This window comes from Rutilus rutilus (genome assembly GCF_951802725.1).
Source record: "Rutilus rutilus genome assembly, chromosome: 13".
Taxonomy (NCBI): Eukaryota; Metazoa; Chordata; class Actinopteri; order Cypriniformes; family Leuciscidae; genus Rutilus; species Rutilus rutilus.
The window spans coordinates 15,795,479-15,818,016 of record NC_140218.1 but is presented as its reverse complement, the minus strand read 5'-3'; the positions used below and the strand labels follow the sequence as shown (position 1 = coordinate 15,818,016).

Genomic DNA, 22,538 nt, shown 5'->3' with positions numbered 1-22,538 from the left:
TGATTTGATTGTTTTCGTTTTTATTCAACAAGATGAGGCTTCTGTAACTGTAAGAAAGTGATTCTAATCCTTGGCTTGGTTTTTGCTTTACAAAATGGAGTTCATGTGTAGCTAAAATGCCCTCTTCTGTTCAGACAAATAAAATAAATGAGCAAACAAAGCTTTCTCGCTTATCATTTAACAGTTAACATTTTAGAATGTTTAAGATTAGATTTAGGATCATGCTTTTTTAAATGTATGTTGGAGAAACGCGTCCAATATATTGTGTTGTTCAAGTCAAAGTTCATGCATCCAAACAAACTGTTCTGTAAATATGCATATCTACTAAAAGGTTTTTTTTTTTTTTTCAACGTTTAGGAGTTCAATAGCATATAGATGACTTCAAAGACAACACACACAAATCTATCTATCTATCTATCTATTTTTTTTTTTTACTCTATACGTCTGCAAGTTTATTAGTTGACTTTTACTTTGGAAACACACCGAAAACAACAACCTTCCGGTGGCCCTGTTGGAAATTCTTCTGATAGGGTTGCCATTTTCACTCAATATAAAAAAACTAAAAAACAAATACAGTCTTTAGTAAACGCAGAACGCACAATGAGTTTATTTGCGAATATTAAACACCAGAGGGAAAACCACTAACGTTAGAGTAAAAAAAATGGCAGACCCTGTAATGATGGGGAGCGGATCTTTAAACTCCGGAAGCGTAAATATCTCCTTTCATTTCTCTAGCTTGCAGCCTGTTAGCTTAGCCAAACAACAATAACTTTATGACTCTGTTTGAATATAAGGCATGTTTAAGGGCAAATGTTTCCTATATTTAAAAGTAGACACTGTTTCATATACAAGCACTTAAAAAAAAAAAAAAAAAAAAAAAATGTTATGCATAAATAGAAACGATATGTGGTCAATACATTTGCTGAGCTATCTAATAACAGTTCAGTGTCTGTTAGCATAAAGTCTAAAACTTAGTGGTCTTGCATCATATGCCCAGAAATGCTGTTGGAATACAGACACACACCCAAAAAGCTACCACTGTCCCTAAAATGTTTAACTTGTCTCACAGTTTGAACCAGGCTGGATAACCAGCAAAACATCTAAGGCTGGTTTCAACTTTTTGATTTGAACCATAAATGGCAGGAACCAACACTTGGTTTTGAGACGGCCAAACAATAATTTTTTAATCTTTAATACTCTGTTCTTTTAATAATTGCAGCGCTCTGGGAGCAGTAAGACCAGCTCAAGTCCTACAGAGAACTATCAGCTGGCTCGGAGACGCACACTGCAGGTGGTGGTCAGCTCTCTGCTGACGGAGTGTGGCTTTGAGAGCGCCGAGAAAGCTGCGGTGGAGACACTCACTGAGATGATGCAGAGCTGTGAGTCCTTCATTTATCTTAAGCAGGTCACCTTGTGAGGCTTGTCAAATGTGTCAGACCATCCAGGGATGTAAAGCTGGGTTCACACTGTAAAGTAAAAGCGAAGTGATGTTTATCCACGTATGGTGTCCCTCACTTGGAATGTGTGCACACACACAGCAGTGAGCATTAAACACACACACCCAGAGCAGTGGACAGCTGATTAATAACCATTGGAATCAAATTTGACCTCAGACGAAATTCTGGCAGTGTCAGAAGTTTTGAGGTGCAGTGTGGCTTCTCTTACGACAACCGCCAATTCAAAAACTGATTGGAGTCTGTTATTGAGGCAATAAGTGAGACAACAGCAAATCGCCACTTGCTGCACACACAAGTCTTGGTTTTTAATTAACGCAAAATGAATGATAGAAATTCTGTCTGTTTGCTAGTCACCAGTCTAACATTAATGATAACAGATCCTACAGTGTGACATGGCTTTTAGCAGGGATCATGTCCGTACAATGACAAGCAACAGTCATTAAGGACTATTATAAATTGTACAGTGTGAACCCAGCTTTCGATAAATATTATCCAGGAATGTAAGAAACACTTTGGGTTCCTGGAATTTCTGTTACTAACAAAACATACCCTGCTAATTCCATGGTATCATTTTAATTATCTTAGTTTTAGTATATTGTAAATAGCATGATACAAATTATATATACACTCACCTAAAGGATTATTAGGAACACCTGTTCAATTTCTCATTAATGCAATTATCTAATCAACCAATCACATGGCAGTTGCTTCAGTGCATTTAGGGGTGTGGTCCTGGTCAAGACAATCTCCTGAACTCCAAACTGAATGTCAGAATGGGAAAGAAAGGTGATTTAAGCAATTTTGAGCGTGGCATGGTTGTTGGTGCCAGACAGGCCGGTCTGAGTATTTCACAATCTGCTCAGTTACTTGGATTTTCACGCATAACCATTTCTAGGGTTTACAAAGAATGGTGTGAAAAGGGAAAAACATCCAGTATGCGGCAGTTCTGTGGGCGAAAATGCCTTGTTGATGCTAGAGGTCAGAGGAGAATGGGCCGACTGATTCAAGCTGATAGAAGAGCAACTTTGACTGAAATAACCACTCGTTACAACCGAGGTATGCAGCAAAGCATTTGTGAAGCCACAACACGCACAACCTTGAGGCGGATGGGCTACAACAGCAGAAGACCCCACCGGGGACCACTCATCTCCACTACAAATAGGAAAAAGAGGCTACAATTTGCACGAGCTCACCAAAATTGGACAGTTGAAGACTGGAAAAATGTTGCCTGGTCTGATGAGTCTCGATTTCTGTTGAGACATTCAGATGGTAGAGTCAGAATTTGGCGTAAACAGAATGAGAACATGGATCCATCATGCCTTGTTACCACTGTGCAGGCTGGTGGTGGTGGTGTAATGGTGTGGGGGATGTTTTCTTGGCACACTTTAGGCCCCTTAGTGCCAATTGGGCATCGTTTAAATGCCACGGCCTACCTGAGCATTGTTTCTGAACATGTCCATCCCTTTATGACCACCATGTACCCATCCTCTGATGGCTACTTCCAGCAGGATAATGCACCATGTCACAAAGCTCGAATCATTTCAAATTGGTTTCTTGAACATGACAATGAGTTCACTGTACTAAAATGGCCCCCACAGTCACCAGATCTCAACCCAATAGAGCATCTTTGGGATGTGGTGGAACGGGAGCTTCATGCCCTGGATGTGCATCCCACAAATCTCCATCAACTGCAAGATGCTATCCTATCAATATGGGCCAACATTTCTAAAGAATGCTTTCAGCACCTTGTTGAATCAATGCCACGTAGAATTAAGGCAGTTCTGAAGGCGAAAGGGGGTCAAACACAGTATTAGTATGGTGTTCCTAATAATCCTTTAGGTGAGTGTGTGTGTGTGTATGTATATATATGTATATATATATGTATATATATATATATATATATATATATATATATATATATATATATATATATATATATACATATATATATATATATATATATATATATACATATATATATATATATATACATATACCTATACCTGTATACAAGTGTGTGTGTATATGTATTACATTTACATTTGTTGTATTATTGTTTATTTCATAATTATACCATTAGTCTTGAGTTAGAATTTTTATTTCAAATTCAAAATGAACAGAAGTTTATTTTATGTGGTTTTCCTTATTAAGAGTCTTATTGTCTTGTGATAGATATCACTGAGGTTGGACGTTGTGCGAAGGCAAACTGTGAGCACACAGCTAGAAGCACCCCTACACTCTCTGATGTGGTCATCACTCTGGTCGAAATGGGTTGGTTCTCCTTTCATCAATATATAGTTAAAGTATAAATGATTTCACTTCTTTACGGAGCCCCTAAAGGGACCTTTGCAAAACGAAAAAATGAACAGACTTTTGCATGCGCACAAGAAACTTTTCACATGCGCAATGCCGTAACGAAAGCCAGTTTGAGCACTTTTACTGTATCTGTCATTTTTTAATGGACCCTTGAACTTGGCAAGTAGGACAATGCACAGCCGTATTGTGGCATCAGCCCATTTCACAGCAGTTTCTCAGCCGTCACAGAGGATAAGTGGGCATAAGGCTGTGATATTAGAGGTATACTGCCCTAACGAAAGCCACATTTTTAGCAAATAGATCTTTATTAATTCATGCACATCAGTACTCTCCTTTACTTCATAGTAAAATGGCAGTGACACACAAAGGAAATAGGTCATAGTATACATAAAACGGAAGTGCTGTGTGGGCATGCAAAAAATGTCTGTATTACTGTAAAAAGTCTATATTTGTAAAAAAAAATTCTCTTTAAGGTCCCTTAAGGGGCTCTGTACTTCTCTTTGTGGTTGAAACATTTTCATCTGAGGTTCACTTTGTCACATTTGCAGGTTTTAATGTGGATACTCTTCCAGTGTATGCCAAAAGATCACAAAGGATGGTCATAACTGCACGTATGTGCACCGTTTTTCACTAATATATCCATTTATCGTATATGATCTGCTTTAACTGTTCCTTTTTAAATGTACAACACTTCTGCTTTGAACAGCTCCAGTAACAAATGCTCCAGTGGTCCCAAAAGCCCTCATGGCTGGACATAAGCGCACTCATCCAGCACACATCCCCAGCCACTTCCCAGAGTTCCCAGATCCTCATACATACATCAAAACACCAGTAAGTCCTCTATTGATTACCTGTTGCCCTGTTATTGAGCAACTTAACTCAGCTTAACAACCGCTAACATTAAGCACATACATTCAGCATATCTCACTTTTGTGTGTTTTAGACCTTTCGAGAGCCTGTGTCAGATTACCAGGTGGTGAGAGAGAAGGCGGCATCACAAAGGAGAGATGTGGAGCGTGCTCTCACACGCTTCATGGCCAAGACCGGAGAGACACAAAGCCTTTTTAAGGATGACATCAGTGCATTTCCTTGTGAGTTTTTCTGTCCCATATATAACTAGTTTCCCATTTTACTTTGACTGACCATTTGCCTTCCTAGTGAATGTTTATTCATCTGTTTATTCATCTGTCAGTGATCGCTGCAAGGCCGAGCTCCATCCCTTACTTGAGCGCCCTGCTGCCCTCTGAACTAGAGCTACAGACCCTGGAGGAGACGGATTCATCCGAGCAGGACGACCAGACAGACACAGAGAACAACCCCAGTCACATCATTCAGGCAAGCCTAAAGCTTTTTTCCTTGTCAAAATGTTTGTTTTATGCAAGAAAATGTTTGCTTTTCTGTTGTTTCTGTTGTTTTTATTATATATATATATATATACACATATAATGCATACTATTGGAAGAGATAAGTACATTCTTATTAATTGATAATGTTATAAATGTTACATTTTATATATAATTTTTTTTTTTTTTTTATTAAATAACGTAAAATTTATTCTAATAGTATACATTTAAAAAATATATAATTTTTCTTTCCATTTCTAGGATGACTCAGGTGCAGATAAGGAGAACGCAGTGCTGCCACCTGGTGGTTCTGTGCCTACAGGGAAGGCCAACGAGGAAAACATGATTGACAACCCATACCTACGGCCAGTCAAAAAGCCCAAAGTGAGAAGGAAAAAGTGAAAACTGATTTGACTCGGCTACTTCTACATCAGCAGGTTATGACGAATGATGACTACTTAGCACTTGCTAATCACATTGTGCCCCTTGAGGTAACAGCTAACACTTGGAGGAGTCTTCCACAACTGCAATTTGGAAACACAGTGGTCCATCATGTTACGGACGTTGGATTCTTGTGACAGACTGTTCTGTACATCTCACAAATTTTAGATGGAATTCACACTTCCTTAAAGAGTAACACCCCTTTTACAGTTGATCTTTGGCAGTTTGTTTTGATAAGCCTTCCCTTGAAATGTCATTTAGTTTTTACAGTTCTCCACACATCAGAAACATGACATTCTCTTTTGATTTGTGCGTATTTGTTACTCATTTGTGAATGATGGTTATACATGTGTTTTATTGTTTATTTTAAGCTGTTGTTTCAAAAGGACAAGTTGAAAATTAAACCAGAACGTGGGGATAAAGTAAACATCTCCATTAGAAACACGTGTCCCGTGTCTTGTTTACGTTACTCACTACTACATTACTTACATTTTAAGCAATGTACCTGGATTGTGTCAAATATAGGACACCTCAAAAATATGGTTTCAAACTGGACATATTATGAAATGGAAAACAAGTAGAACTTGTCTTTTAATACTTTAATGTTTGTATACATTGAGAATCACACTACATTTTTGAGGTAGTATTTTAGAGTCATCAGTAAAACAAGCTCAGATATGCCACCCTGTTCCTCTGTTTCCTAAACTCTGTGTCATGGAGGAGCTGCATGGACAAAACACATGAAGTTAAAAATGAAAAGAATATATCAGCCAAGGAAAAATACATTAGGCTCAACAGGCTGTTGTGTAGATACTTTTATTTGTAATTTGCAGAAGAGTGTCAGACATATCTGTACCTCTGTCCGCAGCGCTCTTCTCTCCAGCAACGGCACTTTTGACCAGTCTGGAGAGCCGAATTTCATTGGCCACGACACCCTTTTGCTTGGGATGGTATTGTGAGCATATGTCCCTGGACTAAAAAAGATATACATAGAAAGTCTGGGATTCATTTACTTTAAACCTGGAATTAAGCATTTTAGGATGTTCTTGCTTATACAGAAGCACATAGATGCTCTTTGAATCATTCCCAAATAATGCCGGAGAACATCACCATCAGGTTCACATACATGTGGAGTTCAAGATGGTCATGCTGATTTTTCAATTCAACATTCACTGATTGGTATTGGTAATATGGTTTGCAATGCAAAACAATTACATTAAATACAAAAATGAAGAAAAAAAGAAAGAAACATTTTCATTTTTGGACCCCACATTTCTCTTTAGTTAATGCTTTAGATGTGCTTTGCCTCAACCTAGTATATAAATAATAGAATAAATATGGGGGAAATTTCATTTTAGAAGTTATAATACATTATTCCAAGCTCTAGCATATTTTACTTAATCCCTAATCATTTTTTTTCCCAGTAAATCAGGAACAACTGGAAAAATCATGGGGCCTTCGATTATTGTTGAGGACAACGGAGCCAGAAAAGTTGAAAACTATTGTTCTAGATTAGTTGCTTTGGTTGCCAAAACACACAGTTTTTGATAGACTCGTAGTCAAATGTTAAAAAAAGATCATACCCAGGGCTGGAGTCTGCATTTGAGGGTCTGGATCTTACAGTGGTACTATTGAAGGGAGTTTTTCCTGGAGGACACACTTTAGACTGCGTCCAGTCCTGCTGATATTTCTGTGGTGAAGGGGTGGCTGTCTATAAAAACAGGCGATGCATTATTTTTTTTTTTTTAATAAAAACTAAGAAAATGGTTGTGATTTTACTTAGAAATGCAAAAAATATAGGCCTAACTTACCTTAAATGGAGGCAGAAAGCGTGGTGCAGTGCGGGCTCCTAACACATACCCCCTCTTACTCTCAGGTCTGTGTTGGAGGTCATATATAAGAGTGCCCACCTGTGAACTGATAAGTTAGATGAAAAGAATAGGCTAACATGTTGCTTAACGCTGCAGTCAGTAACTTTAACAGTTAATAAACAGAACTGCACGCATCTTGCGGAAGAACATTGTAGCCGGAGCTAACGTTACTTCTCTCCGTTTATGTCACGAGTCACGCACGTACTGGGCTAAGTAACTTGTTAATACTAATAGCCGAATATAAATATTTATTATAGGTGTAACTTACCGTAGTGATTCAGGATAAGACAATTCCATGATGTACTCGCTCATTATATATTTTTTTTACATTTTGAACACAAAAAAGTTACGGACTGCAGCTTTAACTTATAAGTTACTAACTGCCCTGCTTTCATGCATACCGTGTGGTTGTTGTAACATCCAGGTCCTAGTTTCTTGGAGTCAGTCGAGCCGTGCAGTGCGAGCATTTCATTGCCCATGCGATTAGGCGCAAAGTGCGTTGGGAACATAAGACGTTTCTGGCAGCTGCCGAACGCGACCAGTGGAGCTTGAAAGTTGTTTAAAAAAATAAAAAAAAATTAGTAATTTTCATTTTTGATGGCAAAAGATGTCTGGGTAATGGGTAAAATTACCTGCGCCCCGTCTCGCCATAGCGTCCTGATGTTTACTAGTAACCATGGTAACTAGCCAGGTGCAACCGAACACTGATGACTTAATTGGATCAAATGTAACTCCGATGTATTCAGCAGCCAGTTGCATAAACACCTGAATATATCATTCATCATCACTAGTTGTGATGAGCTTTAATTCTTAATGTGGCTTTCTCATAAACACCTGTGCTATTATTATGTTGTCAGTATATTATTATTTTTTTTAATTTGGCTGTATGAATAATTCACAAATAGATTTAATTTCGCTAGCTGATCACAAACGTTGGCCGGAGTGAGATCCAATCAAAGCTTGTGTTGTTACCTTGTTGAATTGATTTGGCCAATCACGTTATTCGTTGAACCGGCGTCATTCTGAAGCCATGAGTCTAGTATCGATGTATCTCGGCAAGACAACGTTTTGTTTAAAATTGACTATAGACCCCTATATCTTAATGCTTTTCATATAAGTTGTATTTAAAGACTGCAAGCTATACTTCGCCGTGAATATATGCGTTGTCGTTGATGAGATCAGTAGCCATGAAAAATTGTTGGTAGTGGAGCAGTAAAGCTAGGTCTAACGTTACAATGCTTAGGCTAATCCTAAATAATAATTCGGTGCATGCACAATGAACTAAGCAAAGAGTATTAAAATACGGGATTTTTTTCTTTTCTTTTTATCTTGATGTATCTTTTCTGTACGTCTTTGTAAAGCGCTTTGAGATGCAACTTTTAAAGGTGCTATATAAAATAAAGTTTATTATTATTATTATTATTATTATTAATTACAGTAAAATATTTAAATGGGAAGACAGCAGGGAATTAGTCTAAATATGGGAGAATCACGGGGGAAAGAAGAAGAACTTACTATGGTATGGTGTCCAATTTTTCAGCAATCTGTGGAAAAAATCTATAATTGTTCCATTATATATATATATATATATATATATATATATATATATATATATAAAAACAGGTTTGAGTGAAAACAATGATTTTAGGCCAGTAGTCTTGACATCCTGTGTAATGAAAAGTTGAAAAGTATATGGTGTCCATTTTAAAGACCGAAGTTATCTCTGTACTTGATCCATTACAATTCGCATACAGGCAGGGCCGTAGTTCAGAAGATGCTGTTAACATCAGTCCCAACAGGTTAGATTCAATCACACTTTATCGGAGCTGAAAAATATCAGCACAGGTGTTCCACAGGGATGTGTCAGTTCTCCTATCCTTTTTACATTGTAAACCAACGAGTGTTCAAGTTGTGATTATAAGAATTTTATGGTGAAATTCTCAGATGACACAGCGAGTCTTTTGTATGAGAATACTGATTTGTCAGTTTATTTCTCAGTATCAAGGTTTGTAGAGTGGTGTGATCTAAATCATCTTATTTTTATTACAGAAAAGACTAAGATGATGATTTTTGACCTTAGATCACTAGGTGATCACACACAAGAGCTTTTACATGAAACATCAATCAAGCACGTTCCTACAAGTACCTTGGTATCCATATGGATAATACACTTAATTGGGGGATTCATGTGGATACAATTTGTTCTCGTGTGCAGCAAAGACTGTACTTTTTACGTAGACTTAGACTTTATGGAGTGGACCAGAAAATTACGTGGTTGTACTATCAGGCAGTTATAGAGAGCATAATCAGATATTGGTAACCTTACAATTCAGGTAAAATCGAAGCTTGCACGCTTGGTTAAAATAGCGATGAAGACCAGTGGGAGAAAGGAATTTTTGTCACGTGAATCACTAAACAATCGGTTCTTAGAGAAGCTCATACAATCTTAGCTGATCCATTGCATGTTCTGCATTCAGAGTATGAATTGTTACCTTCTGGAAGACGGTACAGATTTCTGATGTGTAGGTATAATCATTCAGAAGTCTTTTGATTCCTCTTTCAATTTTTTAAGGGTGTGTATGGGAATTATTATTATTTGTATTTTAGAATTTATGTTTCCAATGATTTCGTCAATGTAAATGAGTCCATTGACCATGGCTGTTTCGTATTTGAAAATGCTTTACAGTGTAGAGTGCTTTTTGCAATACAAATTCTTACAAAAGAGCTTTATAGGAAATAGAAATGAAAGAACTATTGTGTTTTATAGATTCAACAATTTGGTGGTTCTTTTAAATTCACGGAAAGGTTCTTTGGGAGCCAAAAATGGTAACGGTATCACTGAAAACCACATTTTGAAAGCTTTATTTTTACACGACTCAATATTTGCTGCCTTAATCAATTCAACTGTAGAAGTAATTTCAACTTAAGCTACATTTAACATACTTAAGTTGAAAATAGTAAAACTAAGTTACTTATTCTGATTAATGTAAAAACCTGGTATATTTTTCAGACAATCCCACAAGCATCACCTCAAAAAAAAAAAAAAATAAATAAATAAATAAATAAAAATTATATATATATAAAAAAATTAAGCATTTAGAAACTTTTTTTGCTGAAATTCATGATAGACCATTTGTAAAGCATCTGGATTCTACTTTTTATTTTGCTTTCCATTATTGTCATTTGTTGACAATCATGACACATGGACATAAGGTGCATTTGTGGTAGGATGGTCAATATTTTTTACAGCTGTATGTCACTTCCAGATACTTATGGACACCCACACATGGATCAGAGAAGACAGAATTTGATGCTTTTAGTTTACAAGACTTCTTCCCGTCGCACCTTAAGAAAGAAAAATTGGAATTAGAAAAGACTTGTCTACTAGCTTCAGTAGCTTGTATCATTCTACACGGTCTCAAACTAGTCTATATTTTTTGTCCATGTGTTAAGTAGCTATATAAATACACAGGATAATGATTCTCAATGTACATTGTCCCTTGGATATTTTTTTACATACATTTCAAAAATAGCTGAAGACAGTGTGACCTAAAGTCTAAAAGTAACTCTAGATGAAGTGTATCTGCTGCTGTACCTGGAACGCAGGCTGCTGGTCTGAGGAGAGAAACAGTCTGTTGCGGTTGCGAATTTATGAGGGCAGGTTAAGAGACCTCGCCTTCCATAATTGGCATGATGAACATGAATAACACCTTTACCTTATGACAGACACCCATCAATTAATCAATCACACAAAAAAAACGATTTGTGCCAACATGTACTGCAGCACTGATCCAGTCAAAGCATTGTGGACATGAGGCTATACACTGATCTCAGCATAGTAAAGAAAATACAGAAAGAAAAGTACTTACGACACTTAATGATGCTTTGACGACCTTCACAGGTTACATTTCTTTCTACAGGTTTTGTTTTGGTGGGGGACAGAGGTCAGAAATACAGTACAAGATATGCAAATATTTATACTCATTTGCTACACCTTTATAAAATATTAAGCTTCAAAGTGAACGATGGAAATGACTTACTTGCTGGGATACAGTCATAAGATACATCCAGGTATTTATAAGTCCCAACACAAGGATCAGAGAAAACTGAGTTCACTGCAGGAACAGTACATTTCTTTCTTCCATCACACCTGATTCATGGACAGACAGTGACAAGTACTTAATATACTTTAAACAATTTGCATATTGTGCTTAATGCATACACTGAAATTGTAAACTTATTTTCCCCATGTTAAAGGTTAAACCTACCAATTGGACATTATAGAGAGGGACGCTTTTGTGCTGCAGTGTTTATTTGAGATCTGATTAGCTCGTTTCCCACTGGTGCACATTTTGCAATTGGTCCTCCCATAGTTGGCTTTAATGACCTTTATGAAACCCACATCTGATGTTTAAAGAAAAAAGAAAAAGAAACCTCATGATCCTGTTACCCGCACTCATACTGTCCTATTTGGGAACAAAAGCCAAACATAGAACTTAAAGGACTAATTACTCACCACAGTGTAGATGTGCAGATTCGCTTTCACAGACCAATGTTTTTTTTGCTTCTGCTCCTGAAGAGAGGAAACAAGTCAAATTACTTAAATGTTCTGCACCTGAAAGTCTTTAATGAGACTGCACATGTATTAGTCAGTTGCCTTACCATGTTGATACAGAAACAGCAGCACTGAAAATCCAATAACAACAACCAGTTAAAACACTTGAAATCATGCAAGTTGAATTGGTTCTAAATCAGTACTTACAAGTGATCCAGCTTAGCTTTTGCACCAGCATGTTGAATGTGTGAACAGAAGGAAAGCTCTAGAATTATTTAAAAGGGAACACATGAGCACTCAATATTCATAACAAAATACAAAAAATCAGATGTTCTGAAATTTTGAACAAGATTCCAAAACACTATTCTTTTCACTCTCAAATTATTGCAGTAAATGACTGAATTCCATTACATCATTATATTTAGCCCACTGATAGGAGGACAGTTGAATCAAAGTGCAATTTATTGAAAATAAACAAAACATGACTTTGACGATAGAAACATGAACATGAGACTCACCAAACAGCAGTTACTGAGAACAAAGCTTGACAAAAGACTATGGAAATATGATGCCTATGCATACACAAGGACTAATGACATAACAAGACACACCTGAAAGTAATCAACACAATGAACCAATGGGAAGACACAACTGAAAACCACATGACAAGACCATAAACCAATGAGAACATGACATGGCAAAGGAACCAAATACACAGGGTGCATCTCAGGCCCAGTCCACATAAACACGGGTATTTTCAAAACCGCAGATTTTTATATGCGGTTTAGCCGTTCGTCCACACGCAAAAGTAGTATCCGGTTACTGAAACCGAACTTTTTTGAAAACTCCTGCCAGGTGATTTTGGCTTGTGACGTCAGAGTGCGTATTGTTTCCTTTGTTTAACATCAGATTGTGCTCCGCTATCTCCTTTGTTTACATGAGGCGAGTGATATTTACATGATGGCGGTTCATATCTTGGTTTTGCGGTTTCGTGTGGACGGAAATTGTTTTTTAAACCGTGCTTGTGTGGCTGTATGCAATTTTTTAATATTTTTTTTTTTTATAAAAATACCCATGTACGTGTGGACTAGGCCTTAATCAGCTCCCTAACTCCAGAGTTTGAATCAGTGGCTGCATCTGAAATCGCATACTTCACTACTATATAACAAAAGGGAACAAATGTGAACGAAATTGCCACATTATGTCCGAATTCACAGTACTCAAAAAAGATTAGGCAAAAAAAGGTACCCAGATGACCTACTACTTCTGGCGAGACTCTGAAGTGTGCATATGATGGACACTTTCCTATCCCATGATGAACGGCATGAAGCAACACAATTGACGTAGTTCACATGATCATGACAGTATGATGAATATAGTACATCCAAATTACATTCATACTACATAGAACATACTTTTTTGGTGGTCTTGAATAAATTACTTATTCAAAATAAGTACTTACTCAATAGAGTATGCAATTTCGGATGTGGCCAGAATATCGTGTACACGAATCCAAGCACTGGCAAGGACCCTGGTTCACTACACATTGGGACAATGATTGCTCAATTTCCAGCAGCATGACTACGTACAACGACAACGTCGTAGTAGAACGTCACCACTGGTATAAACCAACAACAAGCAGAACCAATCTCAAATCTCTTTTTGATATTATTTTTATGCTGTTTGAACACTTCCTTACAACATTTTGAATATTAATTATAAATGTTAACTATACATGTACACTACCTGTCTAGCGATGTGTGTTTAAGCTGGCATATAATAATAAAAAATAAAAAAAACAGATTGTCTTTTCAAAATCTTCTACCATGTGTCATTGCCTTGTGCGTTTTTTGTTTTCGCACTTCAGAAATGTGACGTAAGTTCTGGTAAGGGAGCATAGTGAGAATCGATGCGCCCTGGTTTAGGATGCAATAAAGTGCAATTACTTATTAAAAAGCAATACTGCACTTTAGGGATTGAATTGTATTGCACATATGCTGCATTTTTTTACATAGCAAAACAACTAAAAAAGGCTTACCTTGTCAGCACATAAAAATTAGTGCTGCAAAATCAAACAGTAAACATTTAAACATCTATAGATGATATTTTCAAAAAGTGTCAAATTCGTATTGCAAGTCAATGAAAATATAAGTAAATTTAAATGATGCTCTGGCTTACAGGAGATCCAGTTTAGATTCTGTGGCAGCATGTTCTTTGAAAAAAGGAAGTAACCTTGCTAAGTAACTAAAGGAAGAGCACGTGGAATAAAAGAAAGTTCATGTCTTTTTGATTTACTCCTGGGCACAACAAATTCCCTACGCTGCCGTAGTAGATAAGTAGGTGTTGGAGCCACAGACAGGAAACAATGCAGTGGTGATGAACTGTCCTTGAGTAGTTTAGTAAAAGTACGAATAGTGGCCTCGTCGCGCCTCTCACTCAGTGATGGGAGAGTAGAAGTTGGAACACCTATTATCCAACAGCAACGTTTTTGGACCCTCTCTAACTTTAGGTAGTCCACCCCATACTGGGCTAGCGTACTCAAGAACTGGGCGTATAAATGTCAAATATACTTTCATTAGAACATCACAAGGGAGACCCGTGTTTTTAGCAACACAGTGGATTCTAGGACGCACCTTCGAAACCATGTACTTAATGTGGGCGTCCCACGACAGATCAGAAGAAATTTGAACTCCAAGCAGTTTAAAGGTGGAAACTCTGCTAATTACATTAAGCAGGTTCCCAAAGACTGCTCTGCCACTTATACACAGACCAGAACAAAAGGCTTGTCCAAATATTTTTTAGAGTTGTTTTGGGGCCATTCATCTACCCCAGGGGGGTAGCATCTGGTTTCGGGGGAGAGGAGAGAATTATCAGATATCTTGAAGAGACACCACCCAAAAAGGAGAACCAATGACTGCAATGAAATTAAGACCATTTTACCAATCGCACCGAGACAAAATAATACCAAACACAAAAAGGAAAAAACAATAGATTCACAAGATATAACATAAAGACATTCTCAGTGAACTTTTAGTGACTTGAATCATGGGGGAAAAGAAGGGAGGAGGGAGAGGGAGATGCAGAGATATGGAAGGAGAAAAGTTTGGACAAGGCGATGTACTGTGCTCTTTCTTTGAGGTCTTCTCTTCAGGGTCCATTTTATTGCTTTATTGCAGGGTGCGTTTTATCTCAGCTTTTGTCTTAGCAGGAAAATCAAGTCTTACACAGTGATGAAAGCTGACTGTGTTGTCGCCTCATGTCGGCTGCATCTTGCGTAAAAACTGAATTGGCTGACCGTTGGCTTGGTTTGTCCGGGCCTTAACCCTAATAAAAAGCAGAATCACAGTGAAGGAAAAAAAAAAAAACATGTTATCTCTGTTAGCAGATGATGTTATTTTGGAATAGTTATGAATTAATTAGCTTTGTTTAGTGCTGTGTCAGCATAGGGAGATGCACTTAACCTTTAAAAAAAAAGGTGAAAAGAAAAAAATTAGACTTTTGCGGTAAGAGACTGTTATTATTTTTTTTATTTAATACTTATTGGAATTCATTAAGCTATTCAGGGGCAGTTGTGATCGCTTCACTACCATTCATAAATCCTCTCCTGTGGCATCATGGGATAGTAAAGTGTCCATTGAATGCAAGTAGGTCATCTGCAAGTTGAGTGAAGTAGTAGGTCATCTGGGGACTTTTCGTCTACTGGTTTTCTACTGTTTTTCGAATACTGTGCATTCGGACATACTGGCATACTGGTTTTCGATTACTATATAGTAAGTATTCCATTTCAGATGCAGCTTCTGATTTATCACAATATTTGCAAAAGGAATTTTTGGAATCCCACTGGCACACTAAAGAAAAGGATACAAATAACCATCTAAACATTTTTTTTTTGTGAAACATCTATGACTTGTGCATACTATATATGTTACATAGTCTTCTTAGCAGAAGTAGATAAAACACTCACAAAAGCTAATACTTTCTTCTGAATTGTAATCAGAGCGGTTCATTGCAGCTGGCAACAGCAAATCCCATGTCTGAATAAGAAAATCAAAGCAGAATTCACTTTCATCATCAATCCAAAGCAGTAAATCTTTAAATTGGTATATGATCAAAACATACAGATGAAGAAGCCTCAAGAACATAACATGTCAGGTTTATGGGTCAAAATACATTTAAAATGAACTACTGTTACAGACATATGCCTGTTAGAGGGGTGCATGTAAACCTCAGTCTTTAGTGTCAGTCTTTAGTGTCCTTGTTAGTGCGCTCGACTACCACGCCGGAGGCCCGGTTCGGTTCCTGCTCGAGTAGGAATGGTTGCACGGCCAATCAAAGATCGGAAAACTACACCTGCTGTATAGTGTGTAAAGGTCCAGCATGGTAATAATTAGCATCTTTAGGCCAAAACAAGATCAGCAGCTACTAACCTTTCCTCAGAACATGTCGAATTATATCACACATTTTGATTTGGGGCCAATTAGACTTGTTTGACACAATCAGTGATAAGCTAATCTTTATTCTTCAGAGATAAAGCTTTATAAATAGTAAGGTTTATTCCTTGTTTTCAAACATAACATGATGCCACAAAATCTAAACTGGATCTCATGTAAGTCAGTTTCATTATTTAATTTAAGAAAGCATAATTTAAATTTACGTTGACTTGCAATGCGAATTTGAGACTTTTGATAATATCATCTATAGATGTTTGAATGTTTTCTGTTTGATTTTGCAGCACTAATTTTACTTTTACTACCTTGCCGACAAGGTAAGCCCTTATTGAGTTTTTTTGTTATGTAAAAAAACGCAGCATAATGTGAAATACAATTCAAAACAATCCCTAAAGTACAGGACAGTATTGCTTTTTAATTGCACTTTATTGCATCCCAAACAGCCTTTCTCTCTCTCCAGGTGTTGAAACAAAAAAATATTTCACATGTGAAGGAGGCTCTGTTCAGCTCGGTTGTGGTGAGTAAATCTACATTCTAACACTTCACAATTAAAACTTCTAATTTTACTAATTGTTCTCATGATAAGTTGTTTCATGTGTCAGATTGGAGATACATAAAGGTGGTTACAGTTAACTATGGGCCAACAACTGACCACACGGCATGCTCCACTGGAAGATCACTTCATCAGCTCTAAAACGTTGACCGTTTCCAAGAAACATCCGTCCGTATGTTGTCCGTCTGGTACCTGCTTCTTTCCGAGCAAAAGAAATGATTGTACTGTATGAAACAACAGTAAATAGATACTACTGCAATTCTTATCAAATCTGTTTTTAAAATGCTTTGTGTGTGATCATAGATGTTATGGAAGAAAGAGCTGTTCTGTTCCTGCAGTGAACTCTGTTCTCTCTGACCCTTGTGTTTGGGACTTACAAATACCTGGATGTGTACTTGTGTCTCCCATTTAGTAAGTCAATAGTTTGAACATTCTTTCATTAGGTCTTTCATTGTCAAATCCATTACCATGCTAAAAATCTTCAGAGAGTTGTCATAATAGAACTAGTTTTTCACTCAGAGATCTCAATGAAAACTATAATGCTGCGATGTTTGATTTCTGAGCATGAGCTGCATCAGTGTGTCAGAAAACAACTTTTGTGGAAGGAGGATCGACAGAACAGCCTGAAAGGGCAGAAGCAGACAACAGTTTTCTTTAGCATTTCTCTTGCTTTTCTTGTTTCGTTTCCATTTTCTTCAAAGCTGCTGCTGCTTTGTTGTAAAAAGCACATGTTGAATTGAAATATGCAAATTACAGCTAAAATATGATCAAAACATGCAGAAAGATAATCAGGAATGCTCTATACTGAAGAATAATATAAAAGACATTTGAGGTTTCTTGAGTCACAAAACACCTGATGTTTATGACTAAGCAAAAATCACAAAACTATCTACTGATAAAAATGCCCAGTATGAAATAATTCTTATAACTGTAAAAATGATAGACCAAGTCATGGCAACATATGTTTTCCCATTACTTTAACTCATCAAAGTAATTTTACTTAATTTTTTAACTTATACAAGATTTAATTCAATGTAATTCGATTTAGTCAGTTTAATATAATTCAAGTTGAAATTACTTGTACAGCCAATTTGATTATACTTGCAAGGCAACTTTTTTTTCTTTTCTTTTTTTTCTGATAATTGGGTAATGAGTTTCAACCATATTCTGTTTTTCTCGCAGAGATACGAATTACATACTAGTATTATAATAAGAATATGCTTGGACTTTGACTAAATGTACACTATGTCTATGTAACGGACGTAGGCCAGTAAGAGCTGCTTGGCCTTCTGAAGTGAAGCGATGTGTTCGTGTAAGAAAAATATCCATATTTAAAACTTTATCACCTAAAATAACTAGATTCCGGCAAACGACCGTACGCATACTCGGCAAGTCGACTTGTGCCACAAGAGTAACCCGTGACGAATGTATGACGTATAGGATGCAGGAGTATCATAAGTTTAGACGCCTCTCGTGGTTCAAACAAACTGGGCTGGGCAACAAACTCAAGCTTCTCTGACATTTCTCTTTAAAATTTTTAATTTTAGACTTCTAATTCGTGACTGGTCTTTTGTTTTGCTCTATCCTCTGCGCTTCCGCATTCATCATTACGTTGTGCTTCAGGTCAAGGGTTACTCTATCGCCGTAAATCGATGCGTACGGCTGTCTGCTGGAATCTAGTTATTTTAATCGCTAAAGTTTTAAATATGGATATTTTTTCAGAAGAAGGCTTTTATTAACCTCCCAGAGCCGTGTGGAGCACTTTTATCATGGATGGATGCACCTTGATGGACAGAAACGGCCATTCACTGCCATTATAAAGCTTGAAAGAGCCAGAACATTTTTTTATATAACTCCGATTGTATTCGTCTGAAAGAAGGATGGCTAGGGTGAGTAAATCATGGGGTAATTTTTGGGTGAACTTACCCTTTAAGGGGGTGAGTGTAACGGACGTAGGCCAGTAAGAGCTGTGCGTGTAAACCTCTGTCCCCTGTCCTCAAGAAACGTTTTAGCGACTTCAACAGAACAATCCCAGAATGCATCTGCTTGTTGATACTGTAGTTCTAGTGCGATTATTTGACCAGGAAAAGAGAATATGAAAAAGTTTACGGGCAAAAGCATAAAAATCATTGCGAGTCGGACTGCTAACGTGACCAGGAAGCAAGCCGATGAGTTGAATCACGTGTGTTTTATTAGGAAGAGATTCAACAAATACGTCAAAAACATGGGTGTGTCTGCAGAAACAGGATTGGGAAACACTGGTGGACTGTCCGAGATGAGCACAGAACGCAGTGAATGGAAAGCTGTAGGAGTGTAAATGCACAAAATCTGGCAATCCCACAACAGGAACAAATTTTCCGGAAATTTACTAAAGGTGACTGAACTTCAAAACAAAGCAATAAAATAGGATACCATATAATCATAAACCATTTGCAAAATACAATCAATCAAGTTAACAATAAACGATTGACCTGTTTGTCACCATGTCCTTATGTGGTTCTTTTTCCACATTTGTTTTCTACAGTAAACAGATATTGGTGGGTCTGTGTTTGTTATAAGTAAGCTGATGAGTTAAATCAGATGTGTTTGATTAGGAAGAGTTCCAACAAAAAGCAGAAACAGGATTGGGGAACAGTGGTGGACTGTCCGAGATGAGCAGAACATGGTGACGGGAAAGCTGGGAGTGTGTGGTTCTTTTTCCGCATTTGTTATCTACAGTAAACAGTTGATGGTGGGTGGGTGTTTGTTATAAATACGGTGTGCACGTGTGTCTCCTTAAGAGAATTCCACAGTTTTCCTTTTATTCAGACATTCAATATGTTGGTGCAAAAGCTAAGCTGGATCACTTGTAAGTACTGATTTAGAACCAATTCAACTTGCATGATTTCAAATGTTCAGTTTATCAATTTGTTTCTATTTGATTTTGATTTTCAGTGTTGCTGTTTCTGTATCAACAAGGTAAGGCAGTTGACAAATGTTTAAAGTCTCTTTAAATAAAAAAGACATTATAACTTTGCAATTTATTTCACTTCATGTAATTTTATATCACCTCGCCTAAACAGAATGTTTCCTCTCTGCAGGTGCAGAAGCAAAAAGAACACAGGCCTGTGAAGGAGGATCTGCGTACCTCAACTGTGGTGAGTAATTCAATCATTTTTAAGTTATAGTTTTGGCCTTTTGTGTCTAAATAGGGCAGTACGAGATAGACAAGAAGCAAGACAGTAGAACAGGATCAGGAGGGGATCTTGAGCCTGGAATTTAACCATGTACAGTGTGCCTAATATTTACCACAATTCTCATGTTCATTTTTTCTTTTCTTTTTTCTTTAAATGTGTCAGATTTGGGATTCATAAAGGTCATTAAAGCCAACTATGGGCGAACTGATCGCACAACATGCGCTAGTGGGAAACCAGCTAATCAGATCTCAAATACACACTGCTTCCGAGAAACATCCCACCATACGGTGTCCAATCGGTAGGATTAACAGATAGTAAAACAAAACAAAAAAACGTTTACAATCTCATTTTATGCATAATTTTATAAGTGTAATTATTTTGTCAATAGTATATTAAAGCTATTCTTATGTAGGCCTACTTGTCATTGTCTGTCCATGAATCAGGTGTGATGGAAGAAAGAGCTGTTCTGTTCCTGCAGTGAACTCTGTTTTCTCTGATCCTTGTTTTGGGACTTACAAATACCTGGATGTATCTTATGACTGTATCCCAGCAAGTAAGCCAGTGGTTTTATACATAGAATTTTCATCCTAGATTTTGAAGTTGATTATTAATCAAAAAATTCTTTAATGTTTTATTTTCTTTACATATCTAGAACTGGTCTTTACTGTTATTATTACTGACCTCTGTTCCCATTTTCCTCAAACTAATTTTAGAAAGAAGTGTAATCTGTGAATATACCCAAAGCGTCATTGTCTGTGGTAAGATCTATCTTTTCTTTCTTTTTCTATGCTGAGATCATACTGTAGCATCAAAAAAGGTAGAGCATTTTGTTTAGCCCCTGAGGTCCTCATGCCCACAATATTTGAATAGATCAGTCCAGCTACAGTGTATGGTGGCATAAATTACTGTTTTAAAATGTGCTGTTTTTGTTTCAAAAGACACTGGTGCTATTTTTGTTCATCATGCCAATTATGGACGGCGGGATCTTGTAACCTGCCCTCATCAATTAGCAACCACACCAGACTGTTACTCTCATCAGACCAGCAGCCTGCGTTCTAGGTACAGCAGCAGATACACTTCATCTAGAGAACACGCACACACACATAAACTGAATCTTCAGCTATATGTGAAACATTATGCAAAATATACATAAGGGACAATTAGGAGTTAATGATATACTGGTAGACATGATATACTGGTAGGAATTAGTCAACAACTAGAGATTTGTATTATTGTCTATCGCGGTGACGATCATGTGATTGTAGTGCAGCGGCCGTCACAAAAGTGAATCATTTAGATTCGTTTTTGTAAATAATATTTTTTTACGTTTTTTTACCCTATCTTAAGGTGCAATGGGAGGAAGTCTTGTCACCTAAATGCTTCAAATTCTGTCTTCTCTGATCCATGTCGGGGTGTCCATAAGTATTTGGAAGTGACATACAGCTGTAAATAATATTGTGATCATCCTACCACATAAATGTATTTTATATGTTTTGTGTGTGTGTTTTAAATGAAATCGGGCTATATAATCTATATAAATTATAGATGTTAAATGCACACTAATAGTTTTTGGTCTTTTCATTCATTCCCCAGCAAGATCAAACAAAACAATAAATTGAAATATGGGGTTCATCTTAAAATAAATGAATGATGAATCTGTAATTATTATGGATCATCCATTACAAATGAGAATAATGGAAGATAAAAAAAAAAGAAAAAAAGAAAGAAAGAAAAACAGTTCAAAAACAAATTCTGCTTCATTTTGTAAATACATAGTATATTTCTTCTTCTTTTAATTTTGAGGTGACTTTTGTGAAATGAAAACATCTCAAATTCTTGTAGAAGAATCTAAAACACAAGTTCTCTTTGATTTGTAAAATTTCACTCTAAAGTCTTTCTCATCATGTAATTTACTGATATATTATTAGACTTGTATGTTGTAGTTTCCTGTGCCAGTTTGTAGTCCTTTTGTAATTTGTAACCTTTTGTAACAGTATAATAATGCCTACTGTATCTAGTGCAAGGGATTCATCACTATGCTGATTGAGGACTGTTGGGACACTCCAGGCACAGGATGGTTCTGCCTGGAGAGACTGAGTCGTTTGCACCTCAATGACACGTCTGTACCATTCGCTTCACAAGACATATGCTTTTAACTTGTTTATTTACTAGTGTGTTCCAACATGTGTCTGATGTCATCTTGAAACTGCACTGAATGGTGGTGAACTTGGATATTAAAGTGTCCTAATGCACAATTTAGGTCCTATTGCTTAAACATGCATTGAGGAGAATGTTAATGATCACCACCCATTTGCCTCATCTTTTGGTTTCCTCTTGGTCGGTTTTGGTGTTGGTATATTTACCAATGCTTTGCTCAG

General features: G+C 36.9%; 4 protein-coding genes across 5 annotated transcripts; 2 read left to right on the top strand and 2 right to left on the bottom strand.

The window, feature by feature from the left end:
* Positions 1-484: 484 nt before the first annotated feature.
* taf8 (TAF8 RNA polymerase II, TATA box binding protein (TBP)-associated factor) lies at positions 485-5,999 on the top strand. Its single transcript, XM_084428880.1, has 8 exons — positions 485-709; positions 1,220-1,379; positions 3,630-3,728; positions 4,322-4,384; positions 4,480-4,604; positions 4,717-4,864; positions 4,966-5,108; positions 5,378-5,999. The coding sequence occupies exons 1-8, from the start codon at positions 662-664 to the stop codon at positions 5,516-5,518; spliced, it is 927 nt and encodes a 308-aa protein (XP_084285006.1). The 5' UTR covers positions 485-661; the 3' UTR covers positions 5,519-5,999.
* A 121-nt stretch (positions 6,000-6,120) lies between these two features.
* Positions 6,121-8,121, bottom strand: LOC311302816 (ciliary microtubule-associated protein 3). 2 transcript variants are annotated; one of them, XM_084428882.1, is made up of 6 exons: positions 8,061-8,121; positions 7,830-7,975; positions 7,369-7,467; positions 7,141-7,268; positions 6,414-6,531; positions 6,121-6,280 (listed from the first exon to the last, which is right to left on the bottom strand). In XM_084428882.1, the coding sequence occupies exons 1-6, from the start codon at positions 8,104-8,106 to the stop codon at positions 6,215-6,217; spliced, it is 603 nt and encodes a 200-aa protein (XP_084285008.1). In that variant the 5' UTR covers positions 8,107-8,121; the 3' UTR covers positions 6,121-6,214. The 2 variants fall into 2 exon arrangements, with proteins under 2 accessions (XP_084285008.1, XP_084285007.1); XM_084428881.1 differs by having other exon boundaries at positions 6,124-6,531.
* Positions 8,122-10,191: 2,070 nt separating this feature from the next.
* Positions 10,192-12,552, bottom strand: LOC311302407 (L-rhamnose-binding lectin CSL3-like). Its single transcript, XM_084428243.1, has 9 exons — positions 12,502-12,552; positions 12,191-12,248; positions 12,091-12,114; positions 11,945-12,001; positions 11,697-11,832; positions 11,469-11,578; positions 11,298-11,342; positions 11,024-11,144; positions 10,192-10,773 (listed from the first exon to the last, which is right to left on the bottom strand). The coding sequence occupies exons 2-9, from the start codon at positions 12,219-12,221 to the stop codon at positions 10,662-10,664; spliced, it is 636 nt and encodes a 211-aa protein (XP_084284369.1). The 5' UTR covers positions 12,222-12,248; positions 12,502-12,552; the 3' UTR covers positions 10,192-10,661.
* Positions 12,553-19,711: 7,159 nt separating this feature from the next.
* LOC311302406 (L-rhamnose-binding lectin CSL3-like) lies at positions 19,712-22,538 on the top strand. The gene is made up of 8 exons (XM_084428242.1): positions 19,712-19,832; positions 19,919-19,942; positions 20,065-20,121; positions 20,323-20,458; positions 20,604-20,713; positions 20,874-20,918; positions 21,099-21,219; positions 21,508-22,538. Exons 1-8 carry the CDS (start codon positions 19,802-19,804, stop codon positions 21,611-21,613), a joined length of 630 nt encoding a protein of 209 aa, XP_084284368.1. The 5' UTR covers positions 19,712-19,801; the 3' UTR covers positions 21,614-22,538.